Source organism: Phasianus colchicus, chromosome 1, assembly GCF_987193195.1.
Source record: "Phasianus colchicus chromosome 1, bPhaCol1.hap1.1, whole genome shotgun sequence".
Taxonomy (NCBI): Eukaryota; Metazoa; Chordata; class Aves; order Galliformes; family Phasianidae; genus Phasianus; species Phasianus colchicus.
The window spans coordinates 178,493,344-178,518,773 of record NC_143436.1 but is presented as its reverse complement, the minus strand read 5'-3'; the positions used below and the strand labels follow the sequence as shown (position 1 = coordinate 178,518,773).

General features: G+C 41.5%; 1 protein-coding gene across 6 annotated transcripts in view; it reads right to left on the bottom strand.

Annotated features, from left to right (window-relative positions):
• Positions 1–641: 641 nt before the first annotated feature.
• SPATA13 (spermatogenesis associated 13) overlaps positions 642–25,430 on the bottom strand; it is a 147,990-nt gene continuing 123,201 nt past the window's right edge. For 3 of the 6 annotated variants that reach the window (XM_090133813.1, XM_031615886.2, XM_090133812.1), the window contains exons 5-13: positions 18,135–18,271; positions 17,516–17,695; positions 16,271–16,456; positions 13,780–13,959; positions 12,901–13,133; positions 10,066–10,195; positions 9,144–9,516; positions 7,184–7,258; positions 652–5,987 (exon numbers count right to left, since the gene is read on the bottom strand). In XM_090133813.1, the coding sequence (XP_089989939.1) occupies positions 5,806–5,987; positions 7,184–7,258; positions 9,144–9,516; positions 10,066–10,195; positions 12,901–13,133; positions 13,780–13,959; positions 16,271–16,456; positions 17,516–17,695; positions 18,135–18,271 (1,676 nt within the window). In that variant the 3' untranslated portion in view covers positions 652–5,805. Of the gene's footprint in view, positions 5,988–7,183; positions 7,259–9,143; positions 9,517–10,065; positions 10,196–12,900; positions 13,134–13,779; positions 13,960–16,270; positions 16,457–17,515; positions 17,696–18,134; positions 18,272–20,240; positions 20,610–25,430 lie in introns of those variants that run through there. The other 3 variants (XM_031615888.2, XM_090133814.1, XM_090133810.1) reach the window with 3 other exon arrangements.

Sequence of the window (25,430 nt, the reverse complement as noted above, 5' to 3'; positions counted from 1 at the left end):
CACTGCAATCAGATGACAAACCTGGTCTGTCCATTGAACAACATTTTAAAAAAGCCAGAGCACAACTGAGCAGTGAATGGTTTTCACTAAGATCTTCACCCCCACCCCGTGGTAATAAAAAATATTACAAGCTTTATGGTGAGAAAAAGGGCATTATGCAGCAATTAGCTGCTCTTCTTGAATCATAGAATCATAGAATCACCAAGGTTGGGAAAGACCTACAAGATCATCCAGCCCAAGTACCCACCTATCACCAGTAGTTCTCACTAAACCATGTTCCTCAACACAACATCTAAATGTTCCTTTAACACCTCCCTGGGCAGCCCATTCCAGCCTGACCACTCTATTGGAGAAGTGTATTTCCTAATGTCCAACCTGAATCTCCTGCGGTGCAACTTGAGGCCATTCCCTCTAGTCCTATCAATGCTTGCATGAGAGAAGGCTGACTCCCACCTTCCTACAACCTCTCTTCAGGCAGTTGTAGAGAGCAGTAAGGTCTCCACTGAGCCTCCTCTTCTCCAGACTTAACAATCCCACCTCTGCAGCCAAATTAACCTATTTGCTATGCTAATGTGAAGAAATGAGAGCCACAACAAACAATGCTTTTCTCTTTACCCCTTAGACCAGCACTATTAATCCAATTTGATGCCTTTTTGTTGGTTTTATTGAGCACAGAACCAAGAAAGACAAACACTTCCATCAGCTGTTTTCTAGCATTCCTTGTCACAGAAAAGATGCCTGGGAAGTAGTTGTGCAGAAGCAAAAGGTCATCATTCGTTCATATCAATGTTGCATCTGAGTGGCAGCAAATGCAGATGTAGGTTTTTTTACATTGATTACTTTGATAATTACCTTTGTCAGGGCTGAACATGACAGTAATGATCATGGGATATAATAGTTATTATATATCCATCTGTATGACTAGGTATCTCCAAAGTCATAAAACGAAAAGCTTCACCTGATAGATCAGATCTTGAAGAACTTAAATACAGTGCTAAGCAACTCCCTACAGAATTGGGCCTGAATGTCAGAACATTAAATAAAGTGCACAAATGAGGTCACCATGGTCAGATTTCAGTTGGGAGGGACTTCTGAGGGACATCCTCTTCAGGAAGCCTACTGACTGTGACATTGTACTCCAGGGTTTGCCAAAAGTATGTTTCTCAGCCATCCACAGCCTCACTCAGTGCTCACTTTATGAATTTTGCTTTGATCCCTGAGTGTTCAACACAAATCTTGTCCAGCAGTGGCACTTGGAGGCCTGGAAAATGCCAGCTTTGAGGTGAACCAAGAGCTAGATATAAAAGATTGAACACTGAAAGGAAAGGGGATAAGTTGGCAAGCCCAGCTATCTTCTGAGTTGACCAAAACATTTTTCATGAAAAGATTTCAGGAAAACCAGATTATTTTGTTAAAGCTATTGTGTCTCGGTGAAACCATTTTTTAACATGGCCTTGAGCAGGGAGGACACGTGCCATTCAGATGTGGTCCCGTGCTGCATCAGAATGATGAGATACAAAAGACTTTTCTCCATTAGCTAGGGCATTTACCGTGAACCACACGCATTTACACAGCACGCCTTTTGGGTGAACCCTTTTCCTGGGATTTGCATTTGTTCTAAAGGATATACACCTCCTCACCTAAACCACAGAACTTCTGTGAGGTTTTTTTTTTCTCACCATCCTCTGCTTGCTACAGTTTTATTAATAGAGCAGCTGCATTTGCATTTACTTCCAAGGGGTACCGGAGAACAGGCTGCTAGGACAAGGGAAAATACAATGACAGTAGATGCATATATCTGGGATCTTAATAAGGATGGTTTCTGCATGAACAAAGAAGAGTTCAGCCCCACAACTGGGTTCAGCAGTTTGCTAAAATGAATTTGTACTGGGAAGTACTGAAGTTGTAACTAGAAAAACAACAGAAGATGGTGTGATACGTTTTTTTCTTTCAAATAATAAAATAAATGGGACAGCTGAGAAACGTTTGCCACACAGAAGAGATTTTGTAGACAATTTAAGAAGTCCAACACTTTTAAAACTGTACATTAAAGTTTTATAAGACATAGCTGAAGAACTTCAGCTGTACATTATTTAATTAAAACATGTACAACGAGAGGAAAATAATGGGAATGTAAGTTTGTACTTATTTCCAGAAAATAGATTCATTTGACAACGTTCCAAGAGTAAACAAACATTGTGATGCAATTACTTCAGAACAAATACACATGAAGACACTGCAGTCCTATACATTGTGTTTCAGCCGTCAACAGCCAACTCATCTGCTCTGTAGCCAAGACACTTCATTTACAGCACATGTAACAGCACACAGATGGTGAGATGCACAAAGTAAGGTAAAATGTTACAAAACACTTGTCAAAATAAAATACATACGCAAGTTCATCCCTAGTATTTACAACAAATAGTTTTAAATTAGAGATCGTTCAGAAGGCATCTCCTACACACAGATGCCACATATAGAGAAAAAGCAGAAAGGCGGTCGAGGAAAGGTACGGTGTTAGTTATGGCTAAAGACCTTTGGCTCCAAAACTCTGCTCTAATTATTTTCAAAAGACAGCTAAAATGCAGAACATTTAAGCAGTCTGTCTTTGAACTCCCTCACTACACTGACCACTAAAACTTAATGTGAAATTTAGCATGACAAGAGCCACTTGTAAAACAATCTTATTATTTTATACATCAAATGCTCCCAGTTAGATGCAATTATGGTTTGGCATTATCCTAACTCAGTGGGAACACATTTGAGGACAATTACATTTTACTGCATCTCATGCAAAAAGTCTGAGGTTGTCTGCTCAGCAGGCCATCAGGAAGGCTCTGGCTGTGCTTTAGCTAAATGAGGCACAAGTATGCTTAGTAGTTGCCCTAGAACATTTGACAGTAACTTATAGCAAACAAAAGCAAGTGGGAAAGACAGCTTTCTGAAGGTAAGTTTTGTCTCAGGAGAGTCAGGACTTTCATGTTCTGCTAAAGGACAGAGGTGCTAGAGCAGAAAATTTTATATTTTATTAGCAGCTTTTTTTCCCACAGGCTCTGAAATCAGACTGATCCCCAAGTAAACTTTTGCCTTATTTGTTGGATAATGTAATTGTGTGTTTTTGTTTAACTGTAATTCATTTAAAAGATTATGGTGTAGTTCAAATTTGGCCTGCCTTCTTGTATTTTATCAGTCTTGCTGTATAGCCAGCACATTCTTTGACCGACAAATATATAACCCAATAAAATACAGTGCTGGTAGCCTCTTCATCTATTGAAGATTGCAAAGAAAGACACAGAGGATATTATAAAACAGATCTACACATAGGGCACTATCTATAAAACTGTCCTGAGTTATTTGCACCATGAAACGTTTTCTCTTTCTGAAATTAAGTTCTCTTTGAGGAAAAAACAAAACAAAACAACCTGCTGCATTCAAAACCACATACAAATATTTCTGTTCATTGTCAGGGCTAAGGCACCAGCACTACTATATGGGAAGAACCTTTATGGGCACTGATGTGACAGAAGATACATCCCAAAATCTTTTCAGCAAAGACACAATTGTAACTCTCATAATGTCTTCAGGTCACTCTGGGAAAGTTTCTGCATGTGAACTGCAATCCAACTTCAGATGCATTTACATCTGGAACAAATCTTTCAAAATGTGGATATGAAATATCTCCGCTTCCGTGATACATGCACCACTTTGGTTTGCAGGCCTGAATATGGGATGTACCCCTGAAACTGGGTACGTAAGAAGCACAAAAGGGTTGTTCAGTTATGTGGAAGGGCATGCATCCACACTGGCATCTGGAAGTCAGTTCATTCAGTTTAAATTGAGCACGCCAAATTATCTTTTAGACAGCTTGTTTTAAACATGAGAACTGAACCCAGCCAGCTTTTGTCGCTGTCCTTCTTGTGCGCTTTCTTTAAGCTGGGCTGTTGAAAATGTCAGTGCTTATTTCCAGTTCCTAACTGTTCAGGTCATCTTCTATCACTATGGAAAAGCACAAGCAATGAAGTTCACCATGGAGTGAACAATTTGGCTGAGCATCACTAGACTTCGCATTATTGCTGAGCCATATACACAAGGCATTTGAAATGTACAGTTGTCAAACATGTCATTTAAAATCAAAACTACAAACCTGCACTTTGCAGAAGTTGCAGAAAGTTACCGAATCATAAAACCATCAGATTAGTGGGCTTCACAACACTGACGACAAGTAGAAAGATAGAGGTAAGAACAGCAGTAGGAACAAATACATGTTTAAAATAAGGCTTTTTTTACATGTTATTAAGATGCCTGGCCTCTAGCCCATTGTTTGTTCTTCATATATTACAGATTCATTACAAAGGTGATTGTGTCCACTGTCAAAGAATACTCTTGGATCTACGCTTATCATCTGATAATGCCCCTGATCAGCAGCATAGAATAAAGTATTTGAAAAACATTCATAACAAACCAGTTCTGAAACATAAGGAGTCCTTTTTTCCTTCCATATTACCAACAGTCTTTCATCCTTTGTGAGTTAGTGAGTAGAAATGATCAGTGCTGCAAATAGTGAGATCCTGTTTCTTCTTGGTGGCATTTAAAAGTTATTCTCCCAAATCAGGTCCTGCAGATGCTGACCAGAGCTGACTTTTCTCCAGCCAGATCCTTCCCCTTCCAGCACAGACCAATGACTCTGAGACAGAAATGCATCTTTGATTCACATAATTATTCTGTCCCTTCCAGTAAGGACTTCTCTTTCTTTGTGAAGAAATCTGGTCACAACTCATTGCTGATTGCCAGTGTAGAAGAAGCATGGATCCAGACTGTTTTGAGAACTTAATGGAGATTCCATTACCATTCATCCGTTTCCTAAGTGAAGCTACATGAGTACAAAGTGTGTGAGCTAAGTAATACAGCCAGCAGTCAGCAGTCAGCCCGTACTGTCTCACCTCTGACATTGTACATTCACATTATCTCCATTAAAAAAAAACAAACTTTTTTCACAGAGAAATAAGCACACTGGGAATATAAAGAAGCATCTCCCAGGCTAAGAAGTGCACAAAAAGTGATATAAAAGCTCTATACTGAAGAGTATACATGCAAGCAATATATTGCTCTGACTGAAAGAAATCAGAGATGCCCTGGGTGCCTCTTGTATCCACTTGTATGCAATAAATGCACACATCTTTGTAGTCCATTTTGCACTCTCTTCATGTTTCTATATGACAGAATAAAACTTCCCTGTTCCAATCTGGAATATGATAAGGCCCAGTGGGACATTCTCCTGCCATTTGGCAATTTAATAGAAAAAGACAGGAAGGATTAGGGTCCACCAAACCCAGCAACAGCATGTCATCCACCTGATTTTAATGGGCAGCTCCTGCTTGGTTCTCCAAAAGGAGAAAACTCCCCCAAGATTCCTTGCTGAGATATCCTTAAGGAAAAACCCCTCCCTATATTAAATTTGGCCATCAGCATAAGATTAAGAAAAATGAAATGTTATAATGACCTGCACAGTTCTATCATTACTTCAGCATAACTAAGAAACAGATCAAATACTGCTGCTTTAGAGTAACAGTAAGCTGTCTTTGTCAGAAGGAAACTGCTCTTCATTAGCAATGCTGACACTTGGCAACATTTGCTTCAGAGCATTGCTGAGCCACTTCATTATTCTTCTAGACAAAGTTATATTTCTGGCTCAAGGGAGCCCACGGTTTTTCCTCCAAAACTGGAGATTCACTGAGCTTAAATACGCTTAACTGGGTCTCCAAGGTCCTTCCTTGGAACAAGTCTCTCTCCATGCTGGAAAGTCCTTCACTTTTTGAATGGGGTGAGTTTGTTGAAGGTATGCCAGAAGAGGGATGGCTTCCGCTTGGGTTCTGCCAGGGCAAAGACCTGCTGCTGTGGGATGCTGGTGGGCACGGTGATGTGGCGCTGATGGATGGGATGCAAGCTCTGGTGTAGAGGAGGCACAGGACAGCCATTATAGCTTACACCTGGAACAGGAAGAGTTTAAGAAAGTATATGAGACAGCTAGCAAAGTAACCAGTGAGGGGAAAAATTGAGCATGGCATCATGGGACAGATCCAGTAGTCAGTAAAGCCAGAACTCATTTTGCCATGATATTAAATGAAAGCACTACTAGATGTCACCTTCTCTGATGCACGACCTTTTAATTGCTGTGCTTATTTGTGTTAAGAATAACACCAGTACAAATAACACTGGTACAAACAACAAGCAACCATTTCACAATGCCTGGCAACCTTATCTGCATGGGTAAATTTGGATATTTCAAAGGAGAGACACTTAAAAAAGTAGAACCTTTTACTGTAGTCAGCTCCCAGGTAAGACTAAGTAAAATGTCGCTACCAATGAAAATATATTTCTTCATTTTGGAAAGTATCTTTGCAGGTGAACATCCTTAGACTTTGGACCTGGATATTCTGAACAGAATCTCCTGATCACAATTTTCAGCCACTCCCCTGATAATCCAGAGAGGCTTTACAGATATCTCATGATTGCTAAAGTGCTTTATAATAGCATTATTCCCAGGGAATAGGGATTAATTTACTCCTTCACTCGTAAATCCTGACCTGGTCTGTTCCCACTTTCTCTATTTATTCTCTCAACACACTCAAATTAAGACTGAAAAAGAAAAAAACACATGATTTCTGAGAGGGAAAGAGTGAAAAAAGTTTCCAGAAAAACAAGTTCCTACTCCTTCACTGTGCACTTTTAAGTAATTAGCAAGAGAGGATAGCAAGAAGCTGTTTTGACTATGCTATTATGAGCTCAACAACACGTGACGTGCAGAAAGTATATTAAAAACTTTTCAATAGAAAACACAGAATCACTGAAGAGTAGATTGTCAGAATAAAAACAAAGGAAGGAAAAGGTAACTCTCATTTTTTATTTCCTCTCTGCAAACACTTTCTTACAGCTGTAAATAAACCACTTATTCTTCTAATAAAGAGATAATGGCAGCTTACTGTCAGAGGAAAACAGGAAACTGACTTAGTAGGCAGTTCACAAAGGTATTTCAATTTGAAATCGGGCTAATGGGAATACTTCAATCTTCATGCAAACCCAAGAAGAAAAGGTCAAAGCTTCAGAAACTCAATCCCTGTACTTATTCCTGATAACAAACACACTGCAACAAAATAGGAGCGTAATGCCATTCTTAAACACCTACCTTTCATTTTTCCATGCCTTGACTTACGGGCGTTCTGCATGGCTTGTTTCTTCTGGTTTTCTGAGATTTCCATTCCTATGAGAAAGAGTGAAGAAAGGATATGATCTAAAAAAATTTTATCTAATCATTGCTTATACTTCGCATATTTAATTAATTCATTTAATGATCCAGATGGAATAAAAGATGTGATTTAAAAGCTGTGCACTAAGCAAACTCCATGCTATAATCTTAGATTAGCCTTTATATGTAAACTCAGTACTTTTATATGGCATAAAAGGGAACTACTGTAACTCCTTTGTACAGTTCTTGAACAAGATACTGGATAGACATCATCTTCATATAGCATGTCCTGAACATGCCAAGGAACTGTCACTGGCAGTGCAAACATGGCAGAAGGATATGGAGGCCAACATTCCCTCCACCCTGAGGACAGAGCATCCCATCCTCCACCAGACACCAAAGGAGGCTGTGATGTGGTTGGGGCTGCCATCAGCCTGGGGCTGGATCCCACATTCCAGTTTCTCACATACTCATTTACACACTTGGATGAATTATGAGATTCAATAGTATGCCATATACTACTGCGTGACAGGTATATGACTGATTTGTGTTGAATACAGACAAGCCAGACATCCACTGTGAAAGGTTGCCAAAGATCTGGCATCATCTGGAGCCCGTGCACATGTACTTTATTTTCCTCTCCCTGCACACATGGCATTGGAGACACATGGGTCTCCATAACATTAAGGGACACAGAACATTATGAGCAGACTACGCTTTACGTGATGTCTCTTCTTTCACTGATCTGCACTTGAAGAGCACAGAAGCTGCAATTCAAAAGCCAAATAAAGTAGCTGGTCTGGTTCCATTCTGCCTTCCCCTGCATAACTTTAAGCTTTTAAAACTCCCTTTACTCTTTTAGTCTGAACTTATAGAGAACATACTACAAATCAGTCTATTAACTTACAAAGAGCATTAAGCCATAATTTTAGGGTTTTCTTTTATTTTATTCTGCTTTTTGTTTCCTTTATAGAAACAAGGAAACAGACAAAAAAAAATGAAAGCAGTTTCATTGGCAGAGATCAGACCACTTTCTTAGGGTTGCTATTAGTGGTTTGGAGAAGGATTTTCTGGATGTGGGCTTTTTTTCATATGTATTCATAAAAGCTAAGAAAGGCGAGATATGGTTTGGGAGTCAATGACCCGCACCAAAGTGTTTTTGAAAATAGAAGTAAAATGCCATTTGAAGAGTATGTATTTCATCTCAGAGCAGTTAGATTAGAGGCTTTATGCAAACTCCAGCAAGATAACTTACAAAATCAACAAGACAAATTTAAACCTGAGGTCGAGAATACTGGCGCCTTTTCACTGGTTTTGGCTGAAGGAAGTGTTCACTTATGCAAAAAACAAAAAAAAAAAAAAAAAGGAAAACAAGTAGTGTTCTGAGTAATGGAGAAAATGTCCAAGCTACTGTCACACAAAACCAGACAGATATTGGCTATTTCTACTCAACTATATTTCTTCTGGTTCAAGACACCTGCGTCAAAACAGGTACAACTACTATGGACCTGCCCTCACAGTCTTTGTGCTCAGTTCCACAGAAATGCATGACCCAGTCTTCAATAAGTCTTAGTGCTATTAAAACAAATCTCCTCATTATAACTGCCACTGCTACCACTCTTGTGTGGCTACCCCTTTTGAGTTTTCTTATGCTCAGGGTTTTCTGGAGCAGTGTTGCCTACCAGGAAGGGAATGGTAATATGGAATGGAACGGCACACGATGATAGCACAAGCACACCTGAACAGGCTTCACTTATACAGCTAAAGGTCATGTCAGGTAACGAAGAGGCAACAGTCCCAGAAGGCAGAGTGCACATCTGCACAAAGCATAAAAAAAAAGTGGAAAACAACATTCTCTTTTGTTCTTACTACCTTTTAGAGAGGAAATCCTTGCACTCACCCATTTCCTTATCTTCTCGAACTCTTCTCCTTTCACTTTCACATGCCTCCATCCATCTCTTCTTATCCTCTTGCTTTTTTGCACAGAACAAATGAACTTCTTCTGTTGTTCTGTTTATTATCTTAAAAGCATTCTTGACATTAATGTTAAAGTCTTTGTCTCTGCCATCCTCAGTGTCTACAAGTTCCATCTCATCCATGTCGATACGATCCTTATAATACAAGATGTCCCTTCTCAGTAGGTCCTTCTTACAAAACACAAGTTGATGGTCAAAGAGGAAGAAAGTCCTCTGCTGGCTTTTGCCTTGCTTTGATATTTTGGTCAGTTCTCCTGAGTGGATCAGTTCTGAGCTTCTGGCTAACACATCCGGTCCCTAAGATGATACATAGTCTTTAAGTAAGTAACCATCATTTTCAGATCTTAAGAAGTGCCTAATCAGACTCACTTCACTAATCAAGTCTTAACTCCATTTTACTGTCTTTTAACTATTAGAGCTGAAAATGCCATAGAAGGTAGATAATCTCATATAGGTAAACTTAATAAAAGTGATTCTGGTCTGCTTTCTTTCAGCATAAATTGGGAGGACACTTGTTAAAGTCACTGAAGCAGGTTGAAATTTCATAAAACAACCACAAATCTGGATGAGATTCTACAATCCGAGTATAAAAGAAAAATCCATTTTGTCATTTCTTACACATCAGTGTCATCTCAAAGACATCTGTTCGTGTAATACTTGCTGCTCTTCCTGAGCGATAAACAAGGTAATTAGTAACAAAATCACTACAACTGGACTTTGAACTGAGAAGTGACCAGGTGAAAAGCAGACACCCACCAACAACCTTCCATGCGAAGGACAGACCTTGTGGAGGACACGAAGTACTGTACAGAGTACCTTTGACCAGGAAAGGGTCTGGCAACTTACCTCCCAGTCTACTATAGACACTTGCCAACGTGCAATTTTGTCTATGCTTTCCAATCTTCGTTTTCGCTCATTGATTAGGCATGCCACATTCTTCATAGCCTCATAAGCAGCTTTTATGTTGTTATAATCACTGTGAAATACAGGCATGTTTCAAAGATCACTCATACAATGGGCATGATGCAATTAGAAGCTGTGACATGGTACTCGAACTACTGTCCTGCATTTATCCTTTGACTCAGAGTACTTAAAGAAGAAACATGTGATTCTCAGCTATCCTCGACCTCACACAACAGTCTGTACAGTGCACTGCTGCATTTTGTGCAGGAGCAAGTTACTGAACTGGTGCAAGGAGGCAGAAGTAGATCAATGAATAGATACAGTGTCTCTACTGACAACAACAAAACCCAAAACTGATTTATACATTTCAACAAAGGGATTTCTTTTTGAGCAAAATTTAGAGGGATTTTATTGTGAAGGTCATCCCTTTGATCAAGTTTAACAGGTGCATATTCTTCTTTTCATTCCCAGTGGCTGGGGGAACAAATGTGAACAAGGAAAGTTATGCAGGCAGAAAAGATACCAACAGCAACCTCAAACAAGGTGAGCAAGAGACCCAAGAGCCTGAGCAGCAAGGAGAAGAATTAAAGTGACAAAGTGGCCCATTCTCATGGAAGAAGCGTGCGAGAGCCAAGGCTGTCACCTTCCCCTGTCTGCTCCAGATGAAATTCAGTCTCCTGTTCTTCCTCAATTGCTCTGCTCCCCTCTTTTCTCCCTGAGCTCCACATATGCTTATGGCTTTCCCCAGCCAGTAGGCAGGTCTGGGTTTCCTTCTGTATAGAATCCATCCCTCCTTCACCTTCCTCACTTAGTCTCTGAGTAGAAGGAAGGAAAGAGGCTTATTTCTTGTCTTACAGCCCCAGCTGCCTCTCCTCCATTATCATTATGACTCCTGCAGAAAAGGAAGCTGGAGGTAGAGAATAGTATGAGACAGAAATAAACCCTGCCAGAACATCAGTGTCACTGTCATTTTTATCTGCTTCTCAGTTCTTATTTTCATCAGCTGCTACTGATGGATGCATTTCTTTACACATCTGCACTCAGCTCTCCTCCCTTTGTTGACAGCTTTGCAGTCCCTTTTCAACCTCAGTATACTCAAAAAGTGAGATGAACAATAACAAGATCTTCCCTGTGTCAGGGGGATGTCCCAGGGGTGACCACTGGACAGCCACAGTCCTACTCCTGTCCTTCCTTATCTCAACTCCTTCTCCCTCTCTCAGTGTGTACATCAGCCCTCACTTGTGGCACAAAGTGTGGCCTTCATGGCAGTCTGTGCACATCTTCAATCACTTTAAGACAACAAAAGATAAAGCTACAAAAGAATAGGCTGAATGGAGCTTTTCTGAGGCTCTGTGTGAGTGTGGGCCTGTCTGCTTGTGGGCATCTCTGGATACTGAGAGCATGGCTGTGCCTGTAGGCACCAGAACTGAAGCCCTGAATATCAGCAGTCAACTTCCCTTCTGGTCCCTAGCAAAAATGCCCTTGTTTCCAAGTGGAGTTTTCTGAAGGTTGAACAAGCACAGACTTCTGCCCCCAAAGCATCACCTCAGGCTGCATTTGGACTTTGAGCACTGGGGTCATAGTGGAACATTTTTCTTGCAATTGTATGATAAAAAGGTCGGCATTTAAAGATAAAATCTTAATTTAGTTAAAGAGGTAATCAACCTAGGAGTGTACTAGAAAGGCTAATAACTTGCAACTTCAGTTCTTACTTATCCTAGATGAAAATCTAATGTATGGAGTTATTTCCCAAACAGGATAGATTTAGGCTAGACATAAGGAAAAATTCTTTTACAGTGAGGGTGCTGAAGCAATGGAACAGGTTTCCCAGAGATGTGCCCAGAGATGCCTCACCCCTACAGACATTCCAGGCGAGGCTGGATCAGGCCCTGGGCAACCTGATGGAGCTGTGGTGTCCCTGCTCATTGCAGGGGAGTTGGACTAGATGGCCTTTAAAGATCCTTTCCAACACTAAGGATTCTACGATTCTATTCTCTGATTCTAAGTAGTCCGAGGAATAGAAGAAAAATAAATCATCCCTTCTAGTATTGAAGCTTTCTGGTAGACATCAAATAAAAAAGTATTTACTGTGGGTTCATGAGAAGAATTCTTTTCTTAATTTATAGCTTTCCTTTTCTGAAGAGGTGTTTCTTTTACAGTACCTTTCCTGTCCTGTTAAGATCTCTAGTTCTGTATTTTGCCTCTGATTTTCATCACTTGCAATATTACATTAAGTGGTAAAGACTCAGCTTGTGTCTGGTGAGGAGTTCAGTTCTGAGAAAATGGGATCGTTACAGCGAGCTTACAAATGGACAGAACAGCTGTTCAGCATGTATCCAGAAAGCCCAATGATGTAGCTCAGATACAAAGCAGATTACAAAGAGTGCAAATAACAAAGATCCTCATATCAAATTTTTAATGGAACTGCTATGGAAATTGCGATCCTCAAGTACTCTGTATTTATTTTGGGCAATAAGAATTTGCCTTGAAGTTACTGGGAGACTTGGTGGAGTACAGCCTACTTTTATTGGCAATTTTTATCAGAAGGCCACAGCAATAAATGCAAAAATACCCAGGAAATCCCTGAACAACATTTTGCTAACGATTTTTTATAAAATTTTGATAATATTGTGATGGCTCCAAGATGCCTATAAGCAGCTCCCCTCTATTGGAGTCACTGGTAGTTTTGTTCCTGATCTTGAGAACTGGTGCTTTGTCACTCAAAAGCTTTCAGTAATTAGGTTACTGTTTTAAGGTTTGTCTTTTTAACTCTCTCACCTGTGCTCCTGCGTGGTGTATTTGAGCAATTCTGCAAGCTGCAGAGGGTATTTGCAGATTTTTTGAACAGGCGTGAGAAGAAAACCATCAATGGCAATGTCAATCATCTGCTGAAGCAAGCGACAGGCCTCAAAGAAGTGACGGTATTTGCCCTGTTTCATTAGTTTGGAAAGTTCAATGCAGGCACTGGGATGATTGTTACAATATTCTGAATAAATAGCAAAGCCTTCTTGCTACAAAAGAGAAAAAGTCAAAGCATTAATTGATGTATTTGATTACAAAGGATGAAAGACATTTTTTGTAATACCTGTTATATCCACTTATATTAATTCATTCATTTTTATATTGTTTCCAAATTCAATAACAATCAGCTTCATAATTAGACATAAATCTACCTTTAACTTCCAGAACTGTGTATGTTCTCTGTATGAACACAGAGATAAAAGCTTTCATTAAGTCAGGATTATCAAGCCCAGTACTTCAAGTAGTTCAAGTAGCTTTTGTTTGGGGAATCCTTGAAATCAGAATGACTTGACAGCTATAGGTTTCTATTATGAATTAAGACTTCTTCCCCACCACCTTCAAACATTATTTAGGAAGTTACTGCATGCCCAAACAAGCAATCTGAGATCACTGCAGACAGTCCAGCTCATCTGTGATCACTATGGTTTTGAAATCATGTACAAAGACACATACTTCTTAAAGAGAAATCAGAAATATTTAAATATTTTTAAATTTAATTGTAAATACTTTACATTCTAAAATGCTACCTGTTTAAAGCTCAACATTTCATAGCCACTTGTTAGTAAAGTCACCTCATGCAGTTATCATTTTCTTATTCTGTTCATTTCATAAATAAAACCAACTTCTGCAACGTACATGTTGGAGAAAGCATGACCCTATCTCACTCAGATGAGGTTCTTCTTTGTTGTACTGTTTCTCGAGATCCTTTAAAAACTTTCTTTGGAATTTGTAAATATCCTCAATATTTCCAAAAATGGTGCTTAGCTGGGCTGTGGTGAACATTCCTGTATGTTTGCGACACTGCCGAATGTAACCCTGGAAACAACAAAAACCTCATTAGTTTGAAGATACAGTAACAGTTTTTACCCTGAAAGCATCCCATTGAACTGGCAAAAATCCAATGATCGACAGGCATGAGAGTGGTTTCCCAGCCATACATACATGACTGGACAAGGAGATTGCAGATTCATGCCCAAATCAATTCTTCCAATCCAACGTGCAACTACTGCTTTAGTTGCTGTGCTTTTCTGTAATCCCCTGTGCCATAACAGTTCTTCTTTACAGGAACAAACACCGAAACAATTAATATACAGACAATTTCTACCAAGGCTAAAATACTGGTTCCTTAGGCAGCTGGTATAGGTAGGACCCAGTCGAATTCAGGGAAGCAAAATTAAGGTCATATTATGATATGTTCAGAATGCTATTCTTTGCTGAAAGTACTGGTATAGTACCAGCAAGACTGACATAAAAATACAATTACTTTTTCCTTTTTTTGTGTGTTCACTTGCAAGAACATTACATGGGTCCAGTTCCTTTGTATCCAATGGTGAGTAGATGCATAACCAAGTCCACCAGCTTTTAAATGCCTTCAGAGAAAATTCTATTCCACAGCATTAGGTTGGTAACCAGATCCTATCAGTGCTCCCACAGCCAGGAGATAAACGTGAGGCCAAGGGCTCCAGACTCAGCTGCTGTCACCATGCAGAACTTCAGCTACCTGCTGCTCTGACTGCGCAGGGACAGGAGTGTGCACAACAGCAGCTGATAGCACGAATAGCAGCTGTGCTCCATTCCCCTATCAGTTATGGGTGTAGATGACTCCAAAGGGTAGCGGGTGTGACAGGGGCTATCTGTCAGGCTGTTCCATGTGGCTGCTTCCAGGCAGGGTTCTCCCAAACAGCTTTGGGAGCAGACAGCTGTAAAAAGCCTGCTATTGAGGTTTACCAGGAAAATGAGCTCCCGTGTAGCTCTTTAATGTGGACTGAAGGCACCCCTCTAACACGGCAAGTTTTTCTTTCCTGGCTGCACCAGCGCTGGTGATTCATTCTAGTGCAGCACTGGCACATTTGGACTACTATCCGCAGCAGCTTTTCTGGCTCAGTCCCATCTGAGTGTATTTTCAGCTTATGTCTGCTTGCACCACCCTACAGATTCACTTTGAGGATAACAGACCATTTCTACCCAAAATGTTGAACATGTAGCACTGCTTCTATGCTTCAAAAATGTGTTTGCTCTTCTGTACAAAGCTCAGAGGAATGTCATCTTATTTGAAGGAGATATGTATTAGAGAAACATAACAGAAGTCTAATAATTAAGTTGGTAAAACATGGAGAGAGCCTCAGAACTCGGCTAGCCATGGCACTGATGCAGCTGTGTGTACAAATTCTTCCCTCATCCTTTAGGCACTCAGTCAAGCTTGCTATCAGAAGAAAGCAGTAAATCTAAATGACAAAATTTGCATTTAACATTCTGTTTTGGTTTTTTTAAGCCAACCAGCTAGCAAAAAAAGTTTGTGTTTTTGTCTTCCCTTATATCTTTCCTCAAAAAGGCCTGATTCACTAAAAAACAAACTGCTGTCATGTCTACTGCGTGGTCCATGAAATAATCTAGCAATGACTGAAGGATAACATGGCAAATACAGAGAGAACCAGCAAACTAAGTGTAGTAAGAACATCCTGTAGGTTGCTAAGCACCCATCCAGATGTTAACCACAAACTCATGTGAAAAACAGGTCAAATGCATCACAGTCCACATCAGAGAATGCAAATGTCAGTGACAAGTATTAAGAAGCTTCTTGATGGAACCTCATGAAAATTTGAATGAAAAGAAGAAAAAAAACCTGGTCTCAATATTTCATGGTTCAAACCAATTAGTTCTAAGACACCTTTAAAGACTTCGTAGCTCTGAAGCATCCAAAAAAAGTCTCTCTGCTGGAGAAAATCTCACCCAGCAAACATTCTCTTTGCACATTACTTACAAAAATTTTAGCCTCTGAACTGTAACAGATTCTATTAAAATCACTGTAAGTTTTCTATCTAAACCAAGTGATACAAAGCTTTAAATAAACTGCACTTCCTCTCACTTATTATTATGGAAATAGCAGTCAGACATGCTAACTATTTTTTCCGTGTCAAACGTGGAATGTTTTATTCAAAAAGGAAGTGGTGCCTTGTGGCAGCCTGCAGAGAGGAAAGCCTTATGAGGGCACAACGAGGTTCTGACTGACAGCCTCAGAAGCACAGTTTGGAATATTGTGACATGGGAAACCATTCCCCTTCTCAACTTAGACGGGATACTTTGTTCCCATTAAGTCAGCAGAATGCCCTCAGCTTAAAGCATGTACCTCACAGATGTCCTTGAGATGCTTGATATACACTCGTTCTGTGTTCATAATTTCCTGTATAACGTTGGTTCTCATCTGATCCTTGTTTTCAGCTATTTTCTGACGATGCTTGCTAATATCTGCATCTTGTTCTTCATCCTGGATATTATTGCAATTTTCTGGCAATTCTTCCTGATTAACTCGCAGCTGCAGCCACAACAAAGCAGAGCAGAGTAAAACAGCAAACTTTTACAAAACATGACAGAATCATAACAACATCTTACAAATAAGAGACAACTTGCGACAGAAATGTTCCCATCCCTTTCTTACAAGACAGCATTTCACAAAAAAAAAAAAAAAAAATCCCATTCTACTCACCAGATATTCAAATAATGTGTTCAGATTTTTTTTTTAGTTGGTTAAATCCATGGCTTTCTACTCCCAGCATCGGAGAGATACATGTTGTGTAGCCTGTGTATTTTCCAGAATTAAGTTTATTTCTCGCCCTTACTAATAGTTAATGTGTAATTTGGGCCAAACCAGCTTATGAGTAAAAATTTCAAAAGTAAACAACTCTCTTAAACACTTCAAAATATTCTTTTCCTGCCCCAACTCCCTGTCTGGGTAACAGCACCTCCTTCATCTGCTTTTTTCTGATTGTCCATTTTGTTTAAAGAGCTAAAGGCAGGAGCCACCTCTTTGCAGATTGTGTAGTACTTAAATACAGTGTAGCCCAAGTTTCATTAAAGGCTCTCAAAAAGTAAATTAAATTAAATTATAAAACATAATTCAGTGTTATATCATTCAAGAGTCACAATAACCTGGTTAAGTTCTGATAAGGAAGCTCAGACTATGAACCAGACTCCTAAAGAAGACCGTGGTAATAAATTATGCCATTTTACCAAGACATCCCTGCAGTATCAGAAGCCAGCAGCACACAGCACAGCTTGCCCCAGTCTCTCACACAAACTGCTGTTCTCTTTGTATATACTCCTGGCTGAGCTTTCCACTGTCCTCATTTCTACTTGTGAAATTTCTTTGGCTACAAAAGGACCACACAAAGGAAGAAGTGAGGAGCTAGAGGATCTGAGGGTACGATCCTCTACTGCATTACAATGTGGGAAGTCACTAGGAGTTACACCTCTTGTGTTTGGATGTAAAGATGCTGAGGATCTGCCTCCTCTTTTAGATTTAATGCCATGGTCACCGCCACGTTCTACTAGAAGGACCTCATGAATCAATGGTGCAAAAGCAACAGTTACTAACCCTGACAAAACTAGCTGGAAACCAGGCTTCTTTGTCCTCATTTCTTCCCCACCACCAGTCTTTGTTGGAAGCTTCCAGGACTCTAATGACATCTCCAGCTTTGAAGCCCAGCTCTTGATCATCCATAGTGACATGGTCCCAGAGAGCTTCTGCATAGACAATGCTGCCATCGCTTATCAGCTGAGATGGGAAGAGAAAAGGGATGTGAAGGACAAAGGATAAACAATGAACTATTCATAGATTACAAAAAAAAAAAAGATCAAAACATCTCACCGGATTGCCCAAGATTCATCCTCCCAGAGGATAAAACTAAAATTCTGGATGTTCAGAAATCTGTGCATACATCCGTTAGAGTAAGAACAAGCAGAGTCCTACTCCAGAGCAGCTATGTAGCTAATGAGTCAGGCTTCCAGTGAAGTGTTGTCACTGTGCTCTTCCCTTGGCATTTGACCTTGCACACTGTCTGAGGCAGATACCACAAATGCTGGATACTTCATTATGATGGTTACAGCCATTACATTTTTTATTAATAAGAAACCACCCACGTGTGGAAAACACGCACTCCATCATGTTAACAATACAAAGATTCCCCAGAATGGAATGTAATCCAGGATGTTACCTCATTAATGGCGAGCTGTTCCCCTCCAGGCTGCAGGTACCTCGGTGTGGCTTGGCAGAGCTCCTCGTAGCTGTAATCTTCCTCACTGCCATTGTCATCCACCAATGCTGAAGATTCAGTCCCGCCATCTGCAGCAGCTAAAACAAAAGGCAGAACAGCTGTTTGTGCAATCATTCTTACACAAGCATCTATTCCAAAAACAAACAATGCAAGAGGAATCGCTTTGGAGTTGCCTCTGTTACTATGAATATAACAGTAACAATGAAAGCGCAGGGTTCTCCGGAAAACACTCTTCAGACATGAATTACTTTTTACTCTTCTTTGTAATTTTCTCATTTAGCATCTGATGAAATAGATATTTTCCTTATTGTGCGCAAAAAAAACAGAACTCCAAACTTTTTTTTTTTTTTTTGCACTAGATCCAGAAGAAATGCGAATTAATCTGACCCAGAAGAGAGGTCTGGGTGCAGTTACCACCGCTGCCAGTCCCTGGCTCTGTCATATCCCTGACACGTTCCCCAGGACACCATCGAAACGAGTGCACAGCCCACATCTTGCAGGCAAACGTAAGTCAGAAACAAGGTGAGCTTCATCGTGTCTGTACAGCCACAGAAACCAAGAGAAACAGCACGCATATGACTGTTTCTGTGCACATGAAAATCTGGAATTACTGCATAAAACTTCACAGAATAGTTTTACTATCTGGGGCTCCTTCTCTGGGTGAGAGGGCCTTGTGGCTATCATCTCTCCTTCACAAATGGAAAGGACTGGTTAACACTGGTTGACTCCAGTCCACAAGGCTCAGGGCCAGACCCATGGCTTGGGAAGCCAGCTATAATGCAATGTCCAAAACAGTTCTGGGGATGAGTGTGAAGCGCTCACAGTCAGTGTCTCAGTGCTTGAATGCACTGTCTAGTTAGACCTTAATTTATCTCCACAGATTTACTCCTAAGGTTGTCCCAAACTATGAATAACCAGAAGGTCTGAAGACCACACAGTCCTCAAAAATCCAATGAAAAATAATACCCAGCACGGGGTGCTAGTGTTGAACTCCTTTTTTCATGCCTGCTGTGTCCCAGATAAGCAGCGCAGCAGCCCAGTATCCCTCTCCCTTCCAATGGGGAGGGATTTCTTGGCTGAATTCTTTAACCTGCTGCTCCCACCCACCATGAGGCACAGCTGCAGACCCTGCCCTGCTGCTCGTCCCTTGCTTTACTCGCGTCACAAACAGACGTGTTATCAGTTATCTACTTTGTGGTGAGGATGACTTCAACCCCCACTTCTGGTGCTCAGACCACTACGAGCATCTTTGGTCATTTGGGTGTTGATGTGCAAGAGCTGAGAGCCGCACCAATTAATTAAAAAAGAAGAGTTTTGTTTTCTTTAAAAGAAGAAAAACATGCCACGGTCTTGATGTAATGCAACACAACTATTCTACCATGCTCTGCTACCCACTGGCACTTTAAATATGCACTCATGTTGATGGCATAATAGCAACAAACAAGGATGGGGAATTCCTTCTTAAAACAAACAAACAAACAAACAAACAAACAAAAAACAAACAAAAAAAAACCACAATATTTTTTTCCTAGGGACTCGTAAATCTGAGCACTGATAAACTTCTCAAACACACCCTGTAAAACATACTACAAAATCTGCAAATAAATAATTCATGAAATCAATGTTTAGCATATAAATCAACAACAAAAACAACACCCACATCACTGCAGTGATCCTTTCTACATCTCCTCTGCAATATCAGTGCTGCCTGCCGGTTTGTCCAGGCGGGGACGGCACACGAGGGTGGCACGCCAAGGCATCTCAATTCATTCAGCTCCAGGTGAAGAATGACTGCGATTTTGGGGTTGATAACTGCTCACTGCTCCTCAGCAAATCAACGAGTTCACGCAGTCTTTGCAGGCAGGGCTGTGAGCTGGGGATGGGCAGCTGGAAACTTCAGGATGCTGCGGAGCTCCCACCTCCCAGCTGTTCGACCACCGCGTCACCATTGGCTGCCGCGAGCGACACAACGTGAGCACAGCCAAGCCCCGCACCTGGCACAACCGCCTCATTCAACACCATAAAAAAAGAAGAGCGGGTACTCACTTGTGCCCATATGAAGGCTCTCCAGACTCCAAAACCGCGCCATTCCCCCGCGGGCCACCATGCTGACACCGGGGTACCTGGCCAGGGCTTGGGGAGCCGCTCACGAGGGCCCAGCTCGGCCCCGTGCCCGCCTCGCCCCGCCGCAGGCTGCGCTGCCGGGGGAGGAAGTGGCAGAGCGGCGGCGGGAGGCGGCCCCGCTGCGGCGGGGAGGGCAGCGCGCCTCACTGCGATCCCACCCCAGCGACTGCAAGGGGAGCGCTGGATGGAGCGGGCAGTTCCGTGAGTTCCAGCGGCGCGTATCAGCCCGTCGCTGTTACATTACACAAGCAGAAAGCAACAATGAAGGCTTTTTTTTTTTTTTGCTTTTTTTTTTTTTTAATGTGGCTGTTGGAACTGCTTCACAGCGAACTGCTGTGTCATTACGCAGGGCACCAGCAGCCAAAAGGTTAAGGCTGCAGAAGACGGGGAGAAAAGGGAGGACGGAGGCATTTTCTCACGCAAATGGCAAGAAGGGAGCAAAAACAGGGCCCCCAACAGCAGCTACTGGCTGCAGTGTCCCACCATCCTCACAGAACTCCCTCCACCTACAAGCTCCCTGGGCACTACCTGGGGCCCGCTCACCCCACGAGGTGGTCTCGCAGAAATCCAGTCTGCCCCATTGAACTGGAGGCTGAGAGGAACTCCCCTCTGAACTGCCAAACTTCCCAGGCACCTCTTGCCACGAGGAGACTTGGTGGATTGCAGTAAGCTACTCTGTATTGCAAGGTGCCGACGTCTGCCCGCACATTCTTCTCACAATTGGTAAAAACACAACTGCGAAGACAGAAACCAGCTAGGGAAACATTCAGGTACATCACTGTGCTAGTGAAGGCTTCTCACTTTATAGCAGCCAGAAAACAAGCTCTCTGCCATGTCAAAACCCTTCTTGCTGAACTGCCAAAGGGAAACCAGATCAGATACCACACCATGCTTACAGAGGAGAGATTAGAAATCATCTCTGGAAACCAGTCATCCGATTTGACTCTTGCAGAGTGGCACAGAAGTGCGTGTTTGCCTGGTGACTCATCAGCACTCTGTGGGCTGCTGCCAGGAGGAGTCTGCCCTCCTCCCCTGCACAGCTCCCAGCTGCGTGGCCATGAACACAGCTGCCAGCAAAGCTCTCCTCTGGGTGAACTTCTGGTGGGCTCACATCCTCACAGATCAGCTGAGGACAGGCGAGGGCTGTCCTTGCAGTGGCAGACCAGTTAGTGTGTCCTCACACTGCTCACCAACAACACTGAAAATGCTGCATAGAGCACAAACGCCGCAGCAGCAAAAGCTGGTTTGCCACATCAGGAAAATCTTGTTGTAGGTACCCTCCTAAGTTTGCTCCCTGCTCAGTGGTTTGATGTTACAAAAGCATGGGAAGTTTGAACCCTAATTTTTGGTTGCCTTAAACAACTTGAACAGACAGTAGGAACATATAATAAATCCCACTTCATCCTTTTCTCAATATTCTATTGAGACTTTATATAAGAAAATGTCATGGGACCCTAGGGCAGAACAGAAGTGCCCCCAACTCACTTTCTCTGATAGCAGCAGGCAGAAGTGCCTAGGGAAGAACATAAAACCAGATGAGGCATGTAATGGTGTTTTCTAATGTGCTTCCCTACATCCCAGCTATCTGCAGATCAGATTCCTCCTGGGGCAGATGCGGTATCTCAGTGTTTAATGAGCCAGTATTTTCAAATCACTTTCTGAATTTCTGTAAGCTTTTGAGATCTGACATATCATGTGCAGCAATTAATTTCATAGTTTAATTTTACAGAATATGAAAACTGTCTTTTGTTTTGAAGTTAACTACCTGAGACTTTCATTTAGTTCTTACATAATTAGAAAAAACAAAAATTCATTTTTCCCATGCCAATCAGCATATAGACATTTATTCTCCTATTGTTCTTTTTTCCAAGCTGAAGAGTCCAAGCCTAGTTAATCATTCTTTGCATAGAGACAGTGAATGGGTTTTCCTATCCTTTTTGCCTTTCTTTCTATTGTCCCTTGTAAGAAATGCCTTTTGAGGTGGAGAGGAGCGGGCAGATGGCCCCCACATGCCACCCCAGTGGCACAATCAGGCTTTCTGTTTTGTTCTCCATTCCCTTCCTACAAATTCCCGCCCTTCTATTTACTGTTTTGACGGTTACTATGCACTGAACTGACATTTTATTTATCTGTAGAATCACAAGGCAATTGCCTTCAGAAAGTTCAAAGTCCACTCCTCAGTAAGCCAGGCTTGTTTTCCTCCATGTGCACTACCTTGCTTTTATCAACATCAAATTCCACCTGCTGACAGTGAAATGCGCTGTGAATCCCTGCCATGAAATCCTTATGCTACTCTGTTCAAGCAGCTTGTGTTTTCACTGCCATGAATAACGCAGCCCACATGCAAAAAAAGTAAATTCATCCCACAACCTCCCTTTCCACGTTATCTGTGAAGACACCAAACACAGAAGACTGGCGCAATCCTTCACACGTCCACTCATGATCTTTCCCCTTAAACCAATCACTTTCCTCCTCTCTCAGTGCTTCATCACTCGCTAATGCATAGGAAGACCTTCCCTCCCCTCCCCTCTACAAAATGCACACTGACTCTCCTTCATAAGAGTCCACCACTCTGTTGCTGTTACTCTCTATTACAGTTTCAAAGTACTATATACAATATTTATGTATTCTGTGTACTGTTACGTCAGATTCACAAGTCTGCTCCTCATTGGATCACTCTGGGTGCTTTTTTATCAATGGGTATATCATCACTGCCATCATCTAAATTTGGCCCATGAACTACCCCCCAAAACTGAACTTTCTTCCAGTCTGGGTCAACCAGCTCAGCTGAAGACATCCATAGAGTAAGACGACACATACCCTCAAAGAGCTGATATTTTATCCTCCACACACCTGAGGAATGACTCAGGGATTGTTTTCCTTCCTGTAGGTTTCCTGCTTAGCTGCACTAAAAAGTTATTTACAATGCACCTAAAAATGTAGCACTGTTTCCATTACAATGCTTAAAACACACAGGAGCAACTTAAGTGGTGGTGAGGCACAGGCACAGGCTGCCCAGAGAAGATTTGGATCCCCATCCCTGGAGATGTTCAAGGCCAGGCTTGATGAGTTCCTAGGCAGTCTGACTTAGTGGCTGACAACTCTGCCCATGGTGGTGGGTTGGAATGAGATGATCTTTGAGGTCCCTTCCAACCCAAGTCATTCTACAATTCCATGATACTATAAGTCTCCTTTTATGACTGTGCTTGCTGCCATTGACACTTCTCTGATTTCCTTAGTTCATCACATTTATTATCATTTGCATGATCTCACATGGTTCATAATTTAATCTTGTTATGATGTTTTCCTATTTTAGCATGGCTAATCCATGGAACCTGTGGCACTTACTGGTGCAGTGAATTTGTTACTTTTTCTTTAATACATTAGAGATATTCTTTCACTGGTACAACTGCCATCCCTATATGTTTGCACAATAGATGTGCTGGTTATGATCTGCTAGCTATCTTCCTTCGACCACATTTATTATATACCCATATGCCATGTAGCTTCTTTAAAAATATGTGTATTTCTCCATCTCACTTTTAAATGTTCACTACAAGTGGCGGGGTTTCCTGTTTTTCTGAATTCTTTTTAAGCAACATTTGTCCAACAGTTCCTATTTTGCAGTAGAGTTTTGCCATCTTCTGCCCCATCCATCATTTCTGGATCACTTAAATTGCTTGTAAAGGATGTGTTATCCCATAATGTGTATTAGTTCATCTTGCCAGCTTTCCCCTAATTCTTTGTTTGGAAACTACTCTATAATCTCTTGATTTGCGTGTCAGTGGCCTGCTTTTCTTTTGCTTCAGAAAACAAAGGATCTTTTCATTTCAAATATTCCTCTGTTCATAAATAATCCAAATCTCCTTTTTTTTACACCATTTTTCTGCAAGAAGGTGCCTGAAGTTACAAAGACCTCTCTGTCTGACACTGAGCACATTATTTGGCAGCATTTCAGATAATTTTACCATTGAGCTCCTCGTCTCCTAGTTTTCACCTGACAGCTTCAGCTCTGCTTCCTGTCCACTGCCATTCCCAGGGCACCTACCTGCCCCACAGCAGGGAAGGGGGTTTCATGATGCTCCTTAACCTCCTGTTTCTGTCTTTCTGCCTCTCTGAGCTTTTCAGAATGCAGAAGCCACCGAGGAGCTGCTTGCAAGATCAGACACGTTCCACCTCCTGCTGCCAGTCACAAACATGCCACCAGTGCAGCAACCTGGCAATATGCATTTCCTGCTTTCTCACCTACTTACCTTCTCACTCTTCCGGGGAGCAGGATAGCAAGGACATAGTAGTAACCTGCAAACTGTTTTCTCACGAGGAGTGATTAATAACATCTGCTTATTCATTTCCATGGCCAATAACTTTCTTGGGGTGGCTTTTTATATGATTGGTGATAGGGATAGAGAACCTGAAAACCTCCTCTCCTAGTCTGTTTGTGCCTTAGCTGCACTCTGCACAGGCTGCACACTTGCTCAAACCCAGACCTGATGAATTGTGAAAACTCTGACTGAGCTGTGAAAACCTTGATGGTAGCTGAATGGTTGTGTGAGCAAATAGAAGGATGCATTAATCTCAGTGGCAAGATTTACATTTCAACTCAGTGTCTAAACTCCCATTACAATCAACATGAATTGAACAAGCTGAGAGAGCAATTCAGTCCACTCTAAGGATATTCCTTATCAAATCTGCTCTGGGGGAAATTACTAAGGGCTCCCATCAGTTGCTTTAACATCACAGGTACTTAGCACCATTTCAAGTATTTTGGATATCCAACTGATCTCTGGCTACCACTCATGAAAGGAATAGGTTGCCCATAGGTTCTTCATCTCAACTGCCAGTCCCATGCATATACTCAGGTATCCCTGTACTGGACACCTGGGCGGGCAACTGAATCAAGCCCCTGCCTGTGATGGGTGTTTGAAAGTGTTACTCTCATGCAGATAGTCACATTTGGACTAAATTGAGGTGACTTAAACTTGAGCTGAATCCAGCTCCAGCTACTCAGAGCTGAGGCTATCTAAAGGGGTTCACAAATGAATTCAGCCAAATTCAAGCCCACAGAATATAAAAAAGACAGAATTTCTGAGATGTTAATAATAATTTCTTCTA